Source organism: Homarus americanus, unplaced genomic scaffold (assembly GCF_018991925.1).
Source record: "Homarus americanus isolate GMGI-L3 unplaced genomic scaffold, GMGI_Hamer_2.0 scaffold56009, whole genome shotgun sequence".
Classification (NCBI taxonomy): domain Eukaryota; kingdom Metazoa; phylum Arthropoda; class Malacostraca; order Decapoda; family Nephropidae; genus Homarus; species Homarus americanus.
The window spans coordinates 7,679,758-7,701,293 of record NW_024739542.1 but is presented as its reverse complement, the minus strand read 5'-3'; the positions used below and the strand labels follow the sequence as shown (position 1 = coordinate 7,701,293).

The 21,536-nt window shown below is 41.8% G+C and overlaps 1 protein-coding gene across 5 annotated transcripts; it reads left to right on the top strand.

The window, feature by feature from the left end:
- The first annotated feature begins 6,227 nt into the window (after positions 1-6,227).
- On the top strand, positions 6,228-19,240 carry LOC121874932 (UDP-glycosyltransferase UGT5-like). Of its 5 annotated transcripts, none has more exons than XM_042379292.1 (11): positions 6,228-6,714; positions 9,596-9,775; positions 10,951-11,223; positions 12,396-12,589; positions 13,444-13,536; positions 14,073-14,166; positions 14,306-14,397; positions 16,603-16,736; positions 17,296-17,515; positions 17,971-18,114; positions 18,731-19,240. In XM_042379292.1, the coding sequence occupies exons 2-11, from the start codon at positions 9,617-9,619 to the stop codon at positions 18,897-18,899; spliced, it is 1,572 nt and encodes a 523-aa protein (XP_042235226.1). In that variant the 5' UTR covers positions 6,228-6,714; positions 9,596-9,616; the 3' UTR covers positions 18,900-19,240. The 5 variants fall into 5 exon arrangements, with proteins under 5 accessions (XP_042235226.1, XP_042235224.1, XP_042235225.1 ...); XM_042379290.1 differs by having other exon boundaries at positions 9,582-9,775; XM_042379291.1 differs by having other exon boundaries at positions 9,516-9,775.
- The last annotated feature ends 2,296 nt before the right edge of the window (positions 19,241-21,536 follow it).

The window sequence follows — 21,536 nt, the reverse complement described above, 5'->3', positions numbered from 1 at the left end:
CGTAAAGTCCTGTCGGCAACTGAGTTATTAGTGGAGCTGGAATACCTATTAGTGAACGAGGCGAAAGTTGTGATAATAGGTGACGTCTGGGTATAACACCAACCATGCTGGTACTGCTGTAGAGGAGCGTTATGAAGGTGACAAGTAATGTTAAATATATCTATTGACTTTATACTCTTGGGGATGCAGCTCAAGCAGTAGAGCGCTCGTATGTATGCGAGAGGTACGGGGAGCGTTACCCCACATCCCTGTCTTTATTATTTTTTCTGTCGTTCACTAAGTAACATTCCGTAGTGGCAGTCACCGCAAAGAAGGCACTACGGCTCTGCCAGCTCATAGTAGTGACCTTTATCTCCGTTGTGTGTCGTTTTATGTAATTTATCTGAGGGTTCATTACACAGTGAGTCAAACATGTTGTGAACAAGACTTACGTGAACTAGAAGGCGAACTATATTTACTGAAAACACACGTTTAGATCTCGTTCGCTTGATAAACATTATATACATTAATAGTGCAAATTTAGTGGGTCCAGGTGTGTCCTTTAATTAATATACATAAGAGGAGAGTGTGAAGAGGATCTGTGACTGTCATTACTGCTAATATCTTCATTATGACCTTTCGTGACGAGCAGAAATTACACGTTAATCTAGATCATGAAAGTTACCTGCTGCAGACTGTCACGTGATAAAGACAGGTACATAGAGTAAATAATTTAAAACAGGAATAATGAGATAAGTAATTATTGAAAGAATGCTAAACAGGTTAACATTAGTCACACACACACACACACACACACACACACACACACACACACACACACACACACACACACACACACAAGATAAACGACAAGTCTTATAAACCCAGATCATTATTTCTCACCTGAAGCAGTTTGATCCTGTTCCCTGTTATCGATGGAGGCTGGATAAGCTCCCCAGGTCAAGCACTCTGCCTTTCCTACCTCGTAATTTCTTTCCTTGGTAGTGACCTTGAAGCAGGAGCTTTGGGAGAGCAACCACCCATCCTGACACCCAAGAATCCGAAGAGTTGTAGTGGTATTGGTGGTTAGTGGTGTGGTAGCGGTAGTTGTTGGTATGATAGTGGTGGTCCTGGTAGTTGGCATGATAGTGGTAATCGTGGTAGTTGGCATGATTGTGGTAGTTGTTGGTATGATAGTGGTGGTAGTTGGCATGGTAGTGGTGGTAGTTGGTATAGTTGTGGAGGTAGTTGGTATGGTAGTGGTGATAGTTGGTGCGGTGGGAGCAGTGGTATTGGTATCAAGATCCTGTGGTTCAGTGAAAACCTTCATATGAAATTTTAAGTTGTTGACATGACTGGAAATGTTGTAATCCGTACTGACGTCTTCTGCGGGTGAGGCGGCACGGTGACAGTGGACAAGCCTCAATTCATTGTCGGGGTCACTCGTAAGGGCCAGGGTCATGGTATCTCCGATACAACAACAGTGCCTAGCTGCGTCGGGTTGTTGGTCGGTCGCCTCACTATTTGACGATTCACACTGGAGAGTAACGTGAAGGAGTTGGCTTGAGTTTTGAAGGACGTCCAGGTTAAATGGCATCGACATCAACTGCTCGTCATCATGGCAGCAGTGACAGTAGTTTATATCCTGTAGAGAAACATCTCAGTATTACTTGTAAACTAACGTGTTTTATGGTCTGTATATAGAGTTCTTAGTGATGGTTAAGTCTGTCGGGGTGGAACAGAATAAGGATGCTACACTTGCCTCCAGATTAACAGTCTGTATGACGTGTACCACTACCATGTTGCATGCTGTTCTCCATACCGCCTGAGGAAGGAAAGAAACTGGCATTTAGATGGTGTGTTCCCATGTGCTGTTAAGGAGTATGTTAGAGATTCAGCCTTTCACATTTAAAGAGTGTCGGTGCGATGCAGTGGATGGGAGGAAGGGAGAGAGGCAGGTGGAAAGTGGGTGAGAGGCATTGGATATCGTGCTGATCTGCTCTAGCTAAAGCAATTTCATCTTTGCATTACTGAAATTATGATTTTGGTGGTGATAATAGAGATAGTGGGGTGGTGGTGATGGTGATCATGGAGCTGGTGGTGGAGGGGGAGATTGTGGTAAGTGATAACGCTGACTGCAGCACTGCCAGACACAATTGAATAGCTGATGTCTACCCACAAAATAGAGTGTAAGTATTAATGAACAACGTCGTATTCCTTCCTCATTACGTTGCATAGATTTTAAATTATGGAGTGAGAAAGCAGAAAGGTGGGGGTGGTTAAAGAGATGGAGTGGAAGGAAGTGGTAATGCGCAATGGGTGTGTTACCAAACGCATGCTTGTCCTTGTCGGGAACACAGATACATTCAACCAGATAATACACACGTCTTCGTCGCTTGGCTAAATCAGTAACCTTATCCTTCTTCTTTTTCACAGGTGTTATGGTGGAGGGTAAGTAAAAGTTAAAAATAATTCACCAAAAACTAGCATGGAGCAAGCAGGAAACCGTCTTCAACTTGCAACTTGTTTGGGGATTACTGGCCACTTCGCCTTTCGGCTATTTCGGCCGGAGCTGTTGTCTTCTTTTTTCATTCTTCTCCTGGGTCGTTCTTGAGGTTTCTTCTTCTATTTTTGGTCTTTATTCTTGCACTCATTCTTTGGTGGCATAACTACGCTGATCTCATTTCTTATTTTTCATTGGTATTCTTATGGTTTTCTTTCTTCTTGATGTTGATGTTTTGTTTGTCGATGAATTATGATATGAATGGGTGATATGATGGTGAATCTATTACAGTCCAGATGAAATGGCCAGTCAGGTGACAAGTTTCTGGTATTTTTTTATGTCTTTGTTTGTACGGTGTTGGTAGGTGTCAGTTTTACTTTGCTTATGTGCGTGTTGTAGACAAAGGAAATGTCTGTGATATGTCTCTTGTGTTGTATGTTTTCCATTTCTTTATTTACTTTAATTTATTTATTTTGGATTTATTTACGGCATGTTTACATACATATTATAGAAAGCACATGTTGCATGTACCATTTATAGCATGCCGATAAGACGGGTGTCCTTGGGGAAGAGTATTACAGCGTCACTTATGGTAGTAGGTCGCAGGCAGCTAGCTATCAAACAGGTAGGTACCGCCTGGGAAGATATTGGAAGCATAATGTGTTGTCTAATAGTAGACTCTGCTGCCATATGGCATCACAAAAATTATGACCAAGTCCCAGGTTGCTGATATGACTTGATGCCTCATTTACACACACTTGCAGGGTCTCATATTGTTTCTCTTACTATTGACAACACCACATACATACAGTACATCGTTTCTTACTTTTTATTTTTTTATATTTTATTATTATTATTTATTACTATTTTTACTTTTTTACTAGATTTTGTCAGTTATTATTATTATTATTATTATTATTATTATTATTATTGTTATTATTATTATTATTATTATTATTATTATTATTATTATTATTATTATTATTATTATTATTATTATTATTATTGCCTTTTAAATTAAGACTTGTCTTAAAATACAAAAGAAAGAATCCTACAGCAAGTTAAGCTTTTTGTTAGCGCTCCCAAATTACCACCAGGGGAAAAAATGAAAGAAAAAGGACAGATGTTTTAAGCCCCCCCCTCTCTCTCTCTCTCTCTCTCTCTCTCTCTCTCTCTCTCTCTCTCGATTATTATTATTATTATTATTATTATTATTATTATTATTATTGTTATTATTATTATATTTTCGCCCCCCAGGCCCTGATGTGGGTCATTGACCCGTGCCCGGGTGGGTTAATCCCGTAAAAAAAAAATAGGTTGGGTACAGTGAAAGACTATTATTAAGAACCACGCCATCTATTGTGTCATGATCTAACTACCCAGCACTACCGAGCAACGCCATCTAGGGACGAAACCCGAGTATGACTAGTCTTAGTCACCACTCCGGGTTTCCTTTCTCTATATCCTGGTTGTTGCGTCACCTCCTCCAACTCTTCCTCATCAGCTCCGGATTGAGGAGAGGGCAGTTCACTCTGGGAAGTGACCACACTTGGATCACCTATCCTGGAAACCTACGGCACAGTGACTACCTACCATCTTCTTCAATACTCAGCCCTACTCGTCAGACACTTCAGCACCACACTTGAGTATTGTAACCCTATATTACCTCCCACCTCCACTTGCTTCAGATTGTTGTATGTTGTATAAATATGTATATACTGTTAAGCCAATGTTGAGTATGTTTAAGTTAAGTATGGCTAAGGGTAAATTATAGAAAGCTGGATATTTTGTTAAGGAATTTATTGTACTTTATTATACACAACAAAAACTCGCATCCTTTGTCTACCCTTTTATAGTCCGATTGTCTTTGTTTGTTTAGTTTTTTATTGTTGTTGCCTGTTGGGATCTGGGTAGACTTTTAACTATATTCTAAACCAGTTTCTAAATCCCCAACTCGTAACACTATAATAAGAAAGACAGGAAAGCAAGACGAAAACCTCGTAAGCCACATAGTTGGCCGCGGGATCAACAGATGGCGTTAGTGTGCAAAGCGCCGGTCTTGTCTGTACGTCATCTGTTTACACGGACGTTTAACCATGAGTGGGCGTCACCACCATCCGTGTGCCATATGCACAGGCACGCACAAAAACAGATTACCCTGAGCTTGTGTTTCTCGTATTCCTCAAAGACAGAAAACGGTAATAGCACCACTGTTTTTAATGTACACTGTACGTATATTAAGGATCTACACAGCTGCAGGTAGCGGGGGCTAGCGACAGGACACCATCCCGGATGTCCTGTGTCGCGCCTCCTAGCCGTAGTCAGACCCTTAACGTCAACATATCCCTCCTGATGTGGAGTGAGGAGGACATGAGCCTCTACCTTCGTTCTTTCTATACGCGTACACCTGTAGGCATCCAGGCAGACGAAGACATCGGTTCTGTATTCTTGTCAGCTTTGCGAGTGTGGTGTCGAAAGTCGATGCATACAACTAATATCAAACACCAACCAAAACACACAGGAAAACAAATGCTGTCGCTGGAAGCTGGCGCCATGAGTCGTGCTGCCATCTCTTGGCAGTCACTGCTACAGCTGGCTCTCGCGGACCCGCCGCTGCCCCATGATAATTCCGCGATAACCCAGATCAATCAGTGATAAGAGTAAACATGGTCGCAATTGAGGATACCGTGATAGGCCAGATTAGCGATTATCGAGGATACATGTATATAATTTTACGATATCGATACATTTTTGACACAACAGTTCTAAAATGAAGGTTCATGGTCTCAATAAAAGGGTAACTGGAATACTAATTTTTGTGTCACTTAATATTTATCTACGGTTCCTTTTATTACCGATTTATAAGCATGACTTACCTTATACATATTGGAAGTCGCTGCCTTGGGCAAATGACTTCTCTGTCCCTGCAGTGTTTCACCAAATCCTCAACCAGGGAAAGAACATGTGCTAACTGTTGTCTGCTCAGACGAAAATATTCTTTGAATTTTTCTTCATCCAAGCTTAGGTCTTTTAATAGAGTATTGTAGGCTCCATATTTGGTCCGATTCAGCAGCAATCTATGAACCCACCATCTATGTTTCCTTGTCTGTTTCTCCTTTGATTTACGCATGATCTTATACAAACCCAGGATGTTTAATATCAAATCATCCTGTTTGAAGGCTCGTCGCTTCGTTGCACTAAGAGCCATCTTTCCTGTCTTGCTCCCGCTAACAGAAAGACAGCTGCACACAAATGGAAACAGGGGTTTCCGCTTTTCAGGGCAATTTGACGCAAACACACTGCAAATGCATATATGGAATCCTAGCTTAACTCTATTTGTTTTCTTACAGTACTGTACTGTGTTTGTTATAGTCAGCGGCATTTCATGTACGCCGTGGATGGAACAAATGAGCACTCCTTCATGACCACGGTTTTGGTTAAGTGAAGTAATCAAAACAGGGTGTAAAAGATTTAACCTTAACAGGGCTAGTTTGTTTGGGTCTGCACTCCCAACAAAGAGCCCCAGACATGACGTATCCACACCAGTACGGTTTAACTCTTTCACGTCATAACCAAAGTTTTCTTCTGACAAACAATGAAAGTATAAAGAAAAAAAATACGCGTAAAAGTACCTTGTGACTAAATAATGTGATTGTTATCTCTCTTTTATTCTGCCCACGACGAGGATGTTGTTATCACAAGGTAAGAATATACGGGGTGCGGCGGCCTATTACATACAACACTCGCGTACCGAAGGCTTAATATACTATACATTGTGCTATATTCACACTGTCTCGAATTGACAGTAATGCCTATGAGACCCGCTTCCAGTTTTCATGATTTTACGGCGTCAATAACTCACATAGGAAATCGGCATCGGGAGAGTGGACTTGTAGGGCTGAGCCTTACCTATAATTTCAGCCTTTCACGACCTCCCTCACACACCAAGCCAACCACTTTAAGATACACTTGCAACACTGACCTGGCTCATGAAATCGATTATTTTCTGGGGTAGTAGTAGGGGAGTACGCTGTGCTTTCGTTGCCCAAATCTCACATGCTGTAACTAGGGCAGATCTAGAACATAATTTACCTCCACCTCCTATGATAAGATAAGACACGACCAAGTCAAGGCAAGTCAATGAATAATTAGGAGATTGTGTCAGAAGAGTGCCATCCATCAGACTGATCACGAGGGTGCCATCTGAAGCTCACTTGTATCAACAAGTAAAGGTAAGATGGGTTGAGTGGGGTATTCAAGTTCAAGGACTCAACGTCTAGTGCCAATTACATCAAAATAAGTCACCTCATGACATGGATTACTATAAAATGTCGTGTGAACAAGGCTTTTAACTTAAAATGATTCCTGACGTTCATTGGACGATATTAGCCTTGGTAACGGTTCGCGGGCAGGGTTTGCATCTGTTCGTGTATGTTTATAGCTATTGCTATCAATTTTCTCTTTATTTTACATTTAACCTCCGCCTCTATCCTCCCTCTCAGACTGTATGTTGCCTGTGGTGATGATAGGCAACGAGAGGCTATATAGTCCATGCAGTCAACAGCATATTGTACCACTAGAATAATAATTTAATGTCAACAGTGACTGATGTAGTGATGTATCCAGAATAATAGTATTAGTCTCTACTCGTTAGTTTGTAAACAAGTAAGAGTATGATCCGTCACGAGCGGTTTGTTTTGTTATTATGAAGCCCAACCAAAGTCCTCCCCCATTTCAACACAGTAATAATTCTGTTCGTTTTGGAATTCAACTTTACGTTCCAAATTCCATATCAACATGAACAAACTTTCATCAACTTATCTGCGTCTCGTAAAATATATCATATAAAATACCTCTGGGATCAACAATTCATATTCTCGTAAATGTTTAGCAGATAAAAGTTTGTTTGCAGCCTTAAGACATCTATCATAGTGTAAACTTATAGTGAAATTGGATGACCAACGAAGACAGGAGACTCACTCACTCCCGCTACTGTAACTGTTACTGCCGTTTTTGTTATTGTTACTGTGAATGCTAATATAAATTTTACTGCTACTGGAACTAACAATAATTTATTGCTTATGATACTGTTATTGCTAATGTTACTGTTATTGCTATTGTAACCGTTACTGCTTTTTGTTACTGTTGTTTCTATTGTTATTGTAACTGTTACCTTTATTGTTACTGTTACTGTTACTGTAGCTAATAATGTTAACTGTTACTGTGTTATTGTTACTGCAAGTGTTACTATTACTGTAAGTGTTACTACTATTACTGTAAGTGTTACTACTATAACTGTTACTGATATAATTGTTACTTTAATTGTTACTATTATCATTGCTACAGCTACTGCGTATTCCAAGCTGGAGCCACGAGGGGTGAACGAAAGTGAGTGTGCAGTACCTCAAGAGCACTGTACTTTTTTTTTTTTTTACTTTTATCTCTTCACCACTGATCGGCTCGTTGGTCAAGTCTGGTCTTGAAAGATCTTACACTCGGTGCCGTCACAACACTTTCTGGCAGATTGTTCCAAAAGTTCACAACTCTCACTCCGAAAAAGTTTGTCCTCACAGTTTTCTGGACCTCCGGCTTCTTCAATCTTGAGCTGTGACCCCTTGTGGGGCGAGCGTCCGCCAGCTCCAAGTAAGGACACTCGACTGAGTAGTGCCCTTTGAGATGCTTATCCACCTCAGTTAGGTTGCCCCTTGCCCGCCTGTAGTATAAGCTAGGCAAGTTCAGGCGCTCCAATCTCTCAGGCTAGTTGAAGTGGCGAAGCCCAGGCACCAGCCTGGTGGCCCTCCTTTGAACATTTTCAACCAACTGACAGTCCCTAGTATATTTCGGGGACCAGACGGGGTGACAGTACTCCAGAAGGGGGAAGCACTTCACTCTTGAAGATCGTTACGACCTTCTTATAAGACCTAATAATTTATTTACCCGATTTACCTTCAGCTCATTGTCAACATACACACCTAGGTCCTTCTCACATTCAGTCTCAAATAGTGCAGTTTCTTCATCCCGTTGGGACATATGATACGCCTCCTTACCGTTGGTACGCCCCAGGTATCCTCTTACACTTCGTGACATTGAATCTCAGCAGCCATTTCTTCGACCATTCTTGGAGCCCACACAGATCCTTCTGCAGCTCTTCACGGTCCGCTTGGTTGTTGATTTCCCCAAATAACTTGGCGTCGTCAGCAAACATTTGCATGGAGGAGTGTACAACGTCAGGCATGTCATTTATGAAACAAACAAACAACAGCGGGCCCAATACACTGCCCTGTGGTACCCGCTTGTGACAGGTACAGATGGTGATTTCGTGCCATTAATCACCACACACTGCTTGCGGTCACGTAGAAAGTCCTCTACCCACGCGAGGACATTTCCCCGAATTCCGTACCCTTCCAGTTTGATTTTAAGCCTTTCGTGGGGTACACTGTCGAGAGCCTTGGCAAAATCTTGGTACATTTTGTCGATAATATCACCCCGTTTCAGAATATGGGTCCAAATACTCAATACCTTGAGCAATTGTGCTAAGAATTCCTGGTAACCCATTAATGGATGGTTCATATTATTGCCTCACTTAACGACAGGTGAGAAAGAGATATGTCGCCCACTATGATTAGTCCCAAGGTGAAATTATTTTTTTTTTATTGTGTTTGCCTTTGCTACTGTGGTACAATGGCAGCATGTGGTACTGTACACCTCATTTGAATGGAACAGATATTGTGTTGGATATACTGAGTTATGTGGTGTTGATACAGTTTTAGGTTTATGGTACATTGTATATGTCAGGTACAACTAATAACTCTGATATGTATTATTTATCACAGTATATTACTGGTTTGCTCCAACGTACATGTTTCTTTTGGTACATGTACAGTCCCCTTCACTAGTGCGTTTACAGGGGCTCGTCATATAAACATTCCACGAATCATTATCTTTGATATATTTGTTTTAACATTGTTTAAATTTGATTTCTTAGTATATTTACTGTTGCAAGTTTCTTTTTGTCGAATGGAAACAAACACAGGGCTGCCACACTGCAAAAACTTTGACGAGCCCCTGTAAATGCACATTTATGACAACGGATTAACAGGTTGTTCACGGTAGCTGAAGTATTCACGGCATCAGATGCGGTGGTGGAATGTGGCAGCGACGGTGGTGGTGGTGATGGTGGTGGTGCAGGAGGTAGACGCTTCCAACATACTCATCCTGGCGCCCATTGGTACTCGCAGCCACAAGATTTTTTACATGGCCATCGCAGAGGTGCTGGCGGCCAGGAACCACAAGGTCAGTCTACCTCCAGCTAGTGCGTGTGTCTCTGTCTCTCCCCTCTCAGCCTCTCTATGTACTACATGTCTCTTTTTCTCTTCCTCTATTTTTGTTGTTGTTTCTGTGTATGTGTGTTTATCTCCCTTTCTCTCGTTTTTGCTCAGTAAGATCATAGGATATGTAAAATTCTCTCTTCGTGCACACTTATTGTCTAACTTCAGAGATGGCTAAACCCTTTCTTGTACGTGTGTCTGGTTTTGTGGTCGTCTACTGTCATCTACACACACACACACACACACACACACACACACACACACACACACAATCCATACGAGAGGAAAGTTAGACAAATTTAATTGTTTAAAGTCAGGGATAATTTAAGGCGTTTCACTAAGGGTTTGGCATGTTGACAGAGAACATTGAAGAGCTGGTTGAGTCTATGAGATCTTCTTACTTTGAATGAATAACTAGTTAAACACGATGGCAATATACTGTTCACAGAAAAGTCACTCTTACAGTGTATAATACCTAACAAATGTGCGTAACTTACCATCTTTATCACGGAGGAAGAGTTGAGTATCAAACTCCAGAATATAACGAATGTATACTAAGCAGTCTCTAATGGATGAATTAATTACCGAATAATTGCCTTAGTGAGAGAACATACATCATCACATTTTGTTAGGAGAGCCACAGAAGCATCTGCCATGTGGGTTTAAGAGGGAGGGAGAGTCGTGCCACTGGTACAGGACCGCCGCTGACAGAGAGACACTACAATGTTTATTAATTATGTCACGGCATTGTGGAATTGCGTTGTTGTCGTGTTCTTGTCCATGTTTGTCTGTCTGTCCTTCATGTGTCCACAACAACTTCGGAAACAGTTGACTTTCTTGAAACTTGTTTCCCACGATAAAATAGAGTAGTTCTGTAATATGAGTGATCCAGGTGAAATATATTACGATATCTTTCATTAAATGAAGAAAAAGTTGTTCTTGTTTCTTCCGGGAGAAACTTTCTCTCCTGAAGGGTGGAACATCAAATAAGTGAAGTTGGTGAGTTTACTGTGAGGTGATGGACGCAGTGAAGGTAGCCTCTCATATCCCTGTGTAAGACTTCACCACCTGTCTTAATCTTTCGTTTGTCTCTGACACATAAAAATATTCTCAACTAACATTAACCGCCATTATTCACAGGTTACGTTTGTCACGGGATATAAATCCTCAAAAAACACGACCAATATCCGCGAGGTGTTTTTGCCGGACGGTGAGATGTACCGTAATGTGCCCAACATGTTCACCTCAACACAGAACGAGTTGTTTATTAAGTTGGCAATGGACATGCCCAAGAGCTGTGCTAATGCCTTAGGTTCTGAAGCCATACAGGGTATTAAGGAAGAACACTATGACTTGGTGATGCTGAGCGTCGTCATGACTGAATGTCTTTACTCATTAATTCATAAGTTACAGGTAAATTCTTTAAAACTGTGTTGTAAAATCCTTATGATCCAGTTGTAATCAAGAATATCATTTACAAAACATTCTTTACATTTCATATAAATGATAAGATAATGGAATGGATAACTAACTTTGTTAAATTTACAGATATGGTAAATAATTTACATTATGTATTTAGAATGTTTTGTTTATTCTTGCGTGAAGGTGTGTGTATACTGTATAGGTGTGTTAGTCTGTAGGGGTTTATAGGTATGTTGCTGTGTAGCGTGTACCTGTGTGTAGCTGTGTAAGGAGGGGTTTGTAGGTGTACTGTATAGGAAGCCTCAGGTGTCAGCTGTTGCTCTACACCAGGGACCTTCAGGTGTCAGTTGTTACTCTACACCAGGGGCCTTAGGTGTCAGCTGTTGCTCTACACCAGGGAGCCTCAGGTGTCAGCTGTTGCTCTACAACAGGGAGCCTCAGGTGTCTGCTGTTTCTCTACACCAGGGAGCCTTAGGTGTCAGCTGTTGCTCTACACCAGGGAGCCTCAGGTGTCAGCTGTTGCTCTACAACAGGGAGCCTCAGGTGTCTGCTGTTTCTCTACACCAGGGAGCCTCAGGTGTCAGCTGTTGTTCTACTCCAGGGAGCCTCAGGTGTCAACTGTTGCTCAACACCAGGGAGCCTCAGGTGTCAGCTGTTGCTCTACACCAGGGAGCCTCAGTATGACCTGTCACAATAATGTTTTGCCATAGTGACAACACTGATAAAGACAAGAAAACTTTACACATAATGGTAACCAAGATTGGTAGATGTGAGTCTTTGACATGAGGAAAATACTGTTGAGTCAAAGGGAGGAGTGGTGACCAACGTGAAGTAACTTGTGTTCTTCATGATGATGGAGAGGTTCATTATAACAGTTATGGCTCTGTAGTTTGATGGGAACAATAACTGATGCACAACACGCCTACCGCCACTTGCTTTAATCTTCTAGTAGGCAATATTTTTCTTTTCGCAATGCATTTATCTTACTTAATAGACTTTTAAACAATTTAATACAAATCTCATATAATGTAATATGTTTAATTTTCATATTAGATAATGTAAGGTGAAGGAAGAGACTCCTCAGGTCTCCTACCTATATATGTAATATCTAGCAAGTGAATGTTCTTCCTGGCGCACCTCACGGAAATTGACGTATTTTCCAGGTTCCTTATATACACCTGCATCCAATGGCTTTGACGGCAATAAATAGTGACGTAGCACACAGCGTCCACTTCTCCTCCATGGTGCCAAATGTCTTCCTTAACCTGATTTATCCCCTCTCCTTCACCGAGAGAATATACAACGCTATTTATGACGCCACTTTTAACTTATTTTACCATCTTGTACTTTTCTCTATGTGAGTGGCCTTTGGCATTTTTTCTTGTCTCATGAAAAATATTGGGTTTGGTACAGTCAGCCAAATATCCAGTGGTTGTAGTTGAGTTGCCAATTCATTAATATAGTTTCTTCATCATTTAAGCAACAATATGAAGATTTGGAAACTTCTCATAATCTAAGAAAAAATTATTAATAGTTTATTATTATAAAAATGCTACCTTTGGTTTGTTTAATAATTATCCTGACAGTGATACAGCCGAAAATAGATCCACCAATCACAATCACCATTGCATACAGCCTTACTTTACCAAGCATTGCCGCGTAAAATTGCGAGTACGAGACCCAGGTTGGGGACGCTGGATCTTTGGTTGACTGTACATTAGTCATAGACCTGAGAGGTGACCTGAAATTTTAATATTACGGCTATATTTCGGCCCTTTCAAATTAGCTATTAAGATGTCTTTGACCACCAAGTATAAATACCTTAATTAAGCATCATTTCATCTGTGATTAAAAAAAATAATTTTGCCAGAAATATTCTTAAGTGCTGACCAAAGAGGCAAAAATGGCAGCTGTGATGAAGCTGACCTCCTTAAGGGCTGATGGGAGCACCTGAGTTGTTTCATAATTAATTTCGGTCTCAAGCAACTGGCTAAGCTCTTTAACTTTAAACTATATTCCATAATATTAGAGTAAATTGATTAGGCTGGCGTAGAACAATAAGATCTTTAGAGGAGGTGTGATGGCTGGCCAACCCAGACCACCTCCATCACGCATTCCTTGTCCAGTTACACTGCGTTTATTACACTACTGTTATAATGTGACACTGTGTTTAAGGTAGCAAACAGTAAGTGCCATAATCTGGTCCCCCAGGATGGAGGCAGAGTGCCGGCAGATGAAGCTGTGCCAGGAGGACACACCCCTCTCCCAGATAAGGCTCAATGGTACTCTCTTTATTATAAACAGGTGTGGTGATCCAACTCTTGTTTGTCAACCAAAAATTGCTTAATGTACAATGTTTTGCCCTCAATTATCTAACCAAACAGACCATCGCCGTGAGCGGTGTTTAAGTTGTCACCTTCATCTCTAAACTATGTTTTTTCTACATGTAATTAAATGATCTTATTTGGTCTACAGTTACGCTTCTTCAAAATCAGTTCACCAGGTGATTGTCATGTGACCAACAGACAACTTAATGATTCACTAAAATCAGTCCAATATTTTTTAAGAAAATGTCAAAGAAAGGTTATCTTGTTTTTAATTACATTATTTACTGAAAATATAAAGGCAATTTATTTGGTCAATTCTTACAACATCTGGCCACAACTCAAATTTTCTTCTTGACACTGTTAAGACTTTTAATCTACAGTGTTCACATAACTATTACACGAAATAGAAGTAAAAACAAAACATGACGAGTGTGAGGAGCTCAAACACTATCAATTCTTTGATAATGTACAGGTCATCACTCTGCTGAGGCAGGTGTTGTTGTTTACCTACAGCGTGGAGGCCCTGGAGATACCGATCAGACCTTATACTGCCACGGTGGTCCACGCTGGCGGCATCCACTGTAGACCAGCTCAGCCGCTACCACAGGTCAGCCACCACACTCTCCCTGTGGTTAATAACACCTCTTGTTGCCTATAACCAATGATTTACCTGTTGAAGTACGCCTCATATACGTGAATGTTGTGCCTCATGTTACTGTCGTCCACTGATGCATCTGAATCACCAGGAGCTGGAGGACTGGGTTGCTGAGGCCGGTGACGCTGGCTTCATCTTCTTCAGCCTCGGGTCTGTTGTCAAGGCGTCAACTATGCCAGAGGAGTGAGTCTGTTACATGCTGTTGTCCTCTTGTTCTATAGCGAGTCTTGCATGGAATGAACAGCACCATGTCTACTGAGATCCTTGAGACAGTATTTTTTTTAAGGCTAAAGAGTACAAGTATCTCAGGGTAATCTAATCAGTGGGTATTGAGTGTAGTGTAGGGTTTCGTGATATTATGTTGTCTAGCACTCAGGATGGATGGAAACTCTAAGGTGGTGGTTTTCTTATATAATATAAGTTATATGGTAGACAGTCTGGTGCTGGAGATGCCGTGTGGTGAGGGGCTGCTCAGTAGACACGTTCGGTGAGTAGCGTGTTGAAGGAGGTAGATGTGCAGGAGCTTCGTTAGAGAAGATGTTGCCTGTTGCTGGCCTCCAGGTTGAATGAGAGCTGGACAGCGAGGAGCTTGCTTGGAGGAGGTGTTGCGTGTTCAGGAACGTAGAGTAGAATGAATCTCAATGGAGAGACAGAGCTTATATACACAGCCGCCGGAAGTAAACCGTGGGAAGTCGCCGGTTTCTTGACTCCGTTGCTAGGGAAGACGTGGCTGGTTGCTAGGATACTGTGGCATCTGGTGACGGCCCCCCCCCCCCCTGGGCCGCTCGTTTGGTTGCTAGGATACTGTGGCATTGGAATGCAGCTACGCAGTTGTAGGGGAGACGTCCACTACAGTAGCTTACACAGCTTTCTATTGACGTATTTTCGCTAGACAGACATAAAAAAAGATATTCATTTAATAAATAAGATATTAACTATTATGTACAATTGAAAAATAAAATAATAATAAAAAAAAATGCATCAAGGGTAAAAGACCCAACAAACATGACAGCAACCATATGTGAGTGTTGGTACATCAGCCAAGGTAACCAGGAAAGCCATTAGCATGGATGTGAATATGAAAGTGATACTGAAGGATGAGGAGGTGCTCAGCAGCAGCGAGATACAGGTCATAAACAGTAAGGCGACGAAATTAACTGGGAGGTGTTGATTCGGTTTTGTTTCTTATGTAATTTTTTTAACAACATCAGCAGAGCCATGACTGTTAACCAAGGAAGCCGTTCTGTAGCATTTATAGAGGACGAATTAACACTCAAGAACACATATCTGTATTCATCATTTAAAAAAATAAAAAATAACAACATCGGGTTGAATGCTTAATGGACACCCCACTTGTCCGCGAAGAGTAGGGTTGCCATATCTGAACTTTAAAAAAAGAGGACACTCCCAAAGACATCCCCCTCCCCCCCCGCCCGGCAAACACAGGCTAATATACATCATACATGGTATAGAAATCTTTAAAAAAAATTACCTTTGCTTAAGGCTGAACATCTTCATTCCCTCAGCTGCAGTCTTCTCCCCCCACTGTGTGTGACTTGGCGTGCCCATGCGTACTTTTCTGTAGATCGGGGATCTTTTTCAGTATTGGCTGATTGCTCTCTAGAAAGGTATAGAAGTCACTGCAAGATGTTTCTCGGAAGTTGTACTGTACAGTCAGAATGCCTTTCATTGTTTAACACTCAATTTGTTCCTTTCCTTTGTCCATTGGCCTTGCATCAGTGAAAAAACTTTCTACATTTGCATTGCGAGATGATATAGCAAAGAAGAATTGTGCGATTCTTAGCAATTCTGAGTGACATTCAATGTTTGATTTTTCAAAGTATCTGGTCCACTTTTTGTGCTGGCAGATTACTAAATTCTTCATCACTTGTAATTTTCCACAAACTGCTTCAGGTTACTAACTTGATCAAAACACTTCATCAACTTCTACCCCCTTATCAATCAAATATTTGACAGCTAAGTTGACAACACCGTACAGATGTACAAGTGACTTATCAGCTGACGAAAACTGAACGAGATCTCTACGGTTTCCACCTTCCCTCTCTCTCTCTCTCCCGTCATTACAGTTTCATGTTGTTTTTTTCCATGGAGAAAATGATGGAAGCTGAAATTCCGGACTTTTGAAGAATTTTAAAAATTCCTTCCGGATGAAGATTTCGAGACCTAAATGGAGGACATGTCCGGGAAAATACGGACGTATGGCAATCCTAGCGAAGAGGTCTGATTACTTTTGCCTCTGTGTCACCACACTGTCTCCTTCCTTAATTTGCATCGCATCATTATGACTTTCTGTAACGTGTCTGCTCTGCACGCTTCACCCTTGTCACCTGGTGATGGCCTGTAGTAACCTCCTACTCACCACGGTAGGTACAGGAGGGTGCTGGTGGAGGTGTTCGCTTCCCTGAAGCAGCGGGTACTGTGGAAGTGGGACGAGGAGACCATGGAAGACCTACCAGCCAACGTGCGTCTGGCCAAGTGGATCCCCCAACAGGATATCCTGGGTCAGTCACCACTCGTTTTGAAGTAAAATTTTTAAACTTTCCTCATGGCACTACCACGTCAGGAACCAGTCAGATTGTTCCTTCCAATCATTTAACCACTTTATGTTAATCTTCAAGCTATCTGTGCTAGATAAACACTTACAGATTAACGTTATAGTTCTCTAGTTCAGCAAGTTATGACAGTAGTTATGTAGTTTTACCTCAAACACTTGTTATGTTTGTCTGCATCTATGTATTATAATGCAGTTCCCATCTATCGGTACTCACCATGACCGTTCTTAAAAGTGCTTTCTCAGTATCTTGGTTCTTATAAATCTTCAACACCGACTTGTAGTTCTTTCACACAACTTGTTCTTTCTATTCCTCTTCGTTTCGTTTTGTTGATCACTTGTTTCATCTTTCTGTCAGTCCTACACTAGTTCTGTCAGTTCTACACTAGTTATGTCAGTCCTACACTAGTTCTGTCAGTCCTACACTAGTTCTGTCAGTCCTACACTAGTTCTGTCAGCCTTACATATTTTCACTACTCATTTTTTTTATGTTATCTTTGTACTTGTAGGAGACCCTCGCCTGCGACTGTTCATCACTCACGGTGGGTTGTTGAGTTCCCAGGAGGCCACCTATCATGGTGTGCCATTGCTCGGTATCCCAGTGTTTGCCGACCAACAGTACAACGTTCGCCAGATCCGGATGGAGGGCTGGGGCCGCTTCGTGCACTGGAAGGACCTCACCTACGACACTCTCCGTCAGCCGATTCTTGAAATCCTCCAGGACACCAAGTAAGAGTTATGTTAACTTTCTCGGGGTTGACATGATGATGAAAGCAACATCAGCTGTTAGAGTATAACCCAGCGATGTGGAACTTTCCTTGAGGAGTGTAGTAGTTGTGTTTTACTTAAGTGCTACAGTAACAGTGCGTCACTGAAATGCTACAGTAACACAACATGTGGTTGTGTCACGCAATATACAACATGTGGTTGTGTCATGCAATATACAACATGTGGTTGTCACGCAATATACAACATGTGGGTGTCACGCAATATACAGTACAACATGTAGTTGTGTCACACAATATACAACATGTGGTTGTGTCACGCAATATACAACATGTGGTTGTGTCACGCAATATACAACATGTGGTTGTGTCACGCAATATACAACATGTAGTTGTGTCACGCAATATACAACATGTGGTTTTGTCACGCAATATACAACATGTGGCTGTGTCACACAGGATACGGGAGGTGGTAACTCGACGGCAGGCTGTGATGAAGGACCAGCCTATGTCACCTGGGCAGTGGATGACCTACTGGGTGGAGTACGCCCTGAGGCACGGCGGCGCTCCTCACCTCCGTTCTCCTTTCGCCACTATGCCTTGGTTAGTGCCACCGTACGTTGCTTAGTGCCACCATACGTTGGTTAGTGCCACCATACGTTTGTTAGTGTCACCATGTTTTGGTTAATGCCACTATGGCTTGGTTAATGCCATCATATGTTAGTGCCACTATGCCTTAGTACCACTATTTCTTGGTTAGTATTACTATGTCTTGGTTAGTGCCACCATGCCTTGGTTAGTGCCACCATGTCTTGGTTAGTGCCACCATCCATTGGTTAATGCCACTATCCCTTGGTTAGAACCACCATCCCTTGGTTTGAGTCACCGTTTGCGAGGCTGGGCGATATTGCTATTGATAGATTGATGATAAAGGATTGATGTAAAGGAAATTGTACGAGTACTAATTGTACTATGAATTTTGTTCGGAATTTTAGGCGATGAGTCATGTAAATTACTGTTAGAACATCGAGTTGTACTTCAACAAAGCGGTGCTATATTGGCCATGTGCTTATATTGTCAAAAATCGTGTTGACAGTAAAAGTTATGATATTTTCTTTATATAATTCTTATATTCTACTTTTATATTTTGTGCAGCAGATATAATGTTGAATCCCACAATTAAACCCGTCTGTTTTTTGTTTTTTTTGTGTCTTTACAGGTATAAGATGTACAACGTGGACGTGTGGTTGCTGGTGTTGGTGGTGTCCACACTGGCTGTCATCCTCACCTTCTTCATCCTCCGTGCCTTCCTCCACGCCTTCATCTGCGCCTTTCCCCGCGCCGTCTACACACGCCTCTCCACGCTCACTAAATACAAAAAGCAATGATGATCTCCATGTGAATAAACACAAGAATCACTGTGGATTACTAAAGCTGAAGAATAAGGACAACTGAATCTGTGTAGATGAACAACAATAAGAATCACTCAGTAGATGACTATTAAATACCTACCTACCTACCTACATACTGTATACTCGTATATCTATCTAATAGTACCAGATATAGCAACGTAGAATTTCAACAGGTAGATTAAATATCACATGAAGTTATCTTACAACACTTCACATTATCAACAAAGCGAAGGACAAGTCACTCAGCTCCTGACATTAAAAGGTTATAAACACACATACGAGAATACCTAACAGACCAATAAAAGATTTTACATGAATCCTGTAGTTTCTCAATTCAATTCAATTTCAATTGTTTATTCCTTGATAGAGGAAGCGGGATCCTAGTGCTGTCACTAGGTACCCCTGCTACTGTTTCTCATTACAGTATCCTTAAGTTTTGGTGAAGCGGAGTTAATGTTATTGAAGTGTGTGTTGACCCATGGTGGTGAGGGGTATTGTATGTTGACCCATGGTGATGAGGGGTGTTGTGTGTTGACCCATAGTGGTGAGGGGTATTGTATGTTGACCCATAGTGGTGAGGAGTGTTGTATGTTGACCCATAGTGGTGAGGGGTCTAGTGTGTTGACCCATGGTGGTGAGGGGTATTGTATTTTTTATTTATTTATTTTTTATTTATTTTTTTTACAGGATTAGCCCACCCGGGCACAGGTCACTGACCCACATCGGGGCCTGGGGTGGCGAAAATGTAATAATAATAACAATAACAATAATAATTAGTTCAAACTAAATAAAATTTATACCGATAATAAAAAAAAATAATAACACTCATAATTATAATAATAATAATAATAATAATAATAATAATAATAATAATAATAATAAAGAACCACAAAGAAATAAAAAAAAATCAATACGTAGTGAGAAACAATATGTGTGTTGTGTTGTCAAAATTAAGAAAAACAATTGAGACCCTGCAATTGTGTGTAATTGTGGCAGAAAGTCAGATCAGCAACCTGGGACTTGGTCACAATTTTCGTGATGCCATATGGCAGCAGGGTCTCTACCATTAGACAACACATTATGCTTCCAATTTCCCAGGCGGTAGTACCTCCCTGTTTGATAGCTACCTACTACCTGTATGTTGATCCATGGTGATGAGGGGTGTTGTATGTAGATCCATGGTGGTGAGGGGCCTCTGTGGGCTCCAAGAATGGTCGAAGAAATGGCTGCTGAGATTCAATGTCACGAAGTGTAAGAGGATGCACCTGGGGTGTACCAATGGTAAGGAGGCGTATCATATGTCCCAACGGGATGAAGAAAACTGCACTATTTGAGACTGAATGTGAGAAGGACCTAGGTGTGTATGTTGACAATGAGCTGAAGTTCTCGGGCCATTGCGAGAAGGTAAATCAGGCAAATCTATTATTGGGTCTTATAAGAAGGTCGTTCAGATATCTAGAAGGACCGTCCCTCGTAACGTTCTTCAAGAGTGAAGTGCTTCCCCATCTGGAGTACTGTCACCCTGTCTGGTCCCCGAGATATGCTAGGGACTGTCAGTTGGTTGAAAATGTTCAAAGGAAGAGCACCAGACTGGTGCCTGCCCTTCGGCACCTCAGTTACCCTGAAGGACTGGAGCGCCTGAACTTGCCTAGCTTATACTTCAGACCGGCAAGGGGTGACCTAATAGAGGAGTATAAGCATCTCAAGGGGCACTACTCAGTCAAATGCCCTTACTTGGAGCTGGCGGATGCTCGCCCCACAAGTGGTCACAGCTCAAGATTGAAGAAGCCGCAAGTCCAGAAAACTGTGAGGGCAAACTTTTTCGGAGTGAGTTGTGAACTCTTGGAACAATCTACCAGAAAGTGTTGTGACGGCCCCGAGTGTGAGCTCTTTCAAGACCAGACTTGACCAACACTGGAGCGGGTTCAGTTACATTCAGGAGCCAGTGCATTCCCAGTACTTGCCAACAGTGCGTAACAGAGACGTGACTGATCGCTCAAGTGGCTAACGAGCCGATCTTTTGGTGAAGAGGATAAAAGAAAAGGAAAAGTAATCAGAGACGTGACTGATCGCCCAAGTGGCTAACGAGCTGATCAGTGATGAAGAGGACAAAAGTAAAAGTGTGTTGACCCATGGTGGTGAGTTGTGTTGTATGTTGACCCATGGTGGTGAGTTGTGTTGTATGTTGACCCATGGTGGTGAGGGGTGTTGTATGTTGACCCATGGTGGTGAGGGGTGTTGTGTGTTGACCCATGGTGATAAGGGGTGTTGTATGTTGACCCATGGTGGTGAGTTGTGTTGTATGTTGACCCATGGTGGTGAGTTGTGTTGTATGTTGACCCATGGTGGTGAGGGGTGGTGTTGACCCATGGTGGTGAGGGGTGTTGTGTGTTGACCCATGGTGGTGATGGGTGTTGTGTGTTGACCCATGGTGATGAGAAGTGTTGTGTGTTGACCCATGGTGGTGAGGAGTGTTGTGTGTTGACCCATGATGGTGAGGAGTGTTGTGGAACTTCTCGAGAGACATACACACACACACGATAGAGAGGTGTGCGGGAACTAGATGATGCCACCTATGAACCTTGATTGTGCCACCCATGATCTTTAACTGTG

Excerpts from the sequence above, each read along its gene's own strand:
- LOC121874932 (XM_042379292.1), top strand. The coding sequence starts at position 9,617 with ATGCGGTGGTGGAATGTGGCAGCGACGGTGGTGGTGGTGATGGTGGTG. Across the intron at positions 11,224-12,395 it reads CATTAATTCATAAGTTACAG|GTTCCTTATATACACCTGCA; the intron begins GTAAATTCTTTA and ends CGTATTTTCCAG. Across the intron at positions 13,537-14,072 it reads ACTCTCTTTATTATAAACAG|CGTGGAGGCCCTGGAGATAC; the intron begins GTGTGGTGATCC and ends GTTTACCTACAG.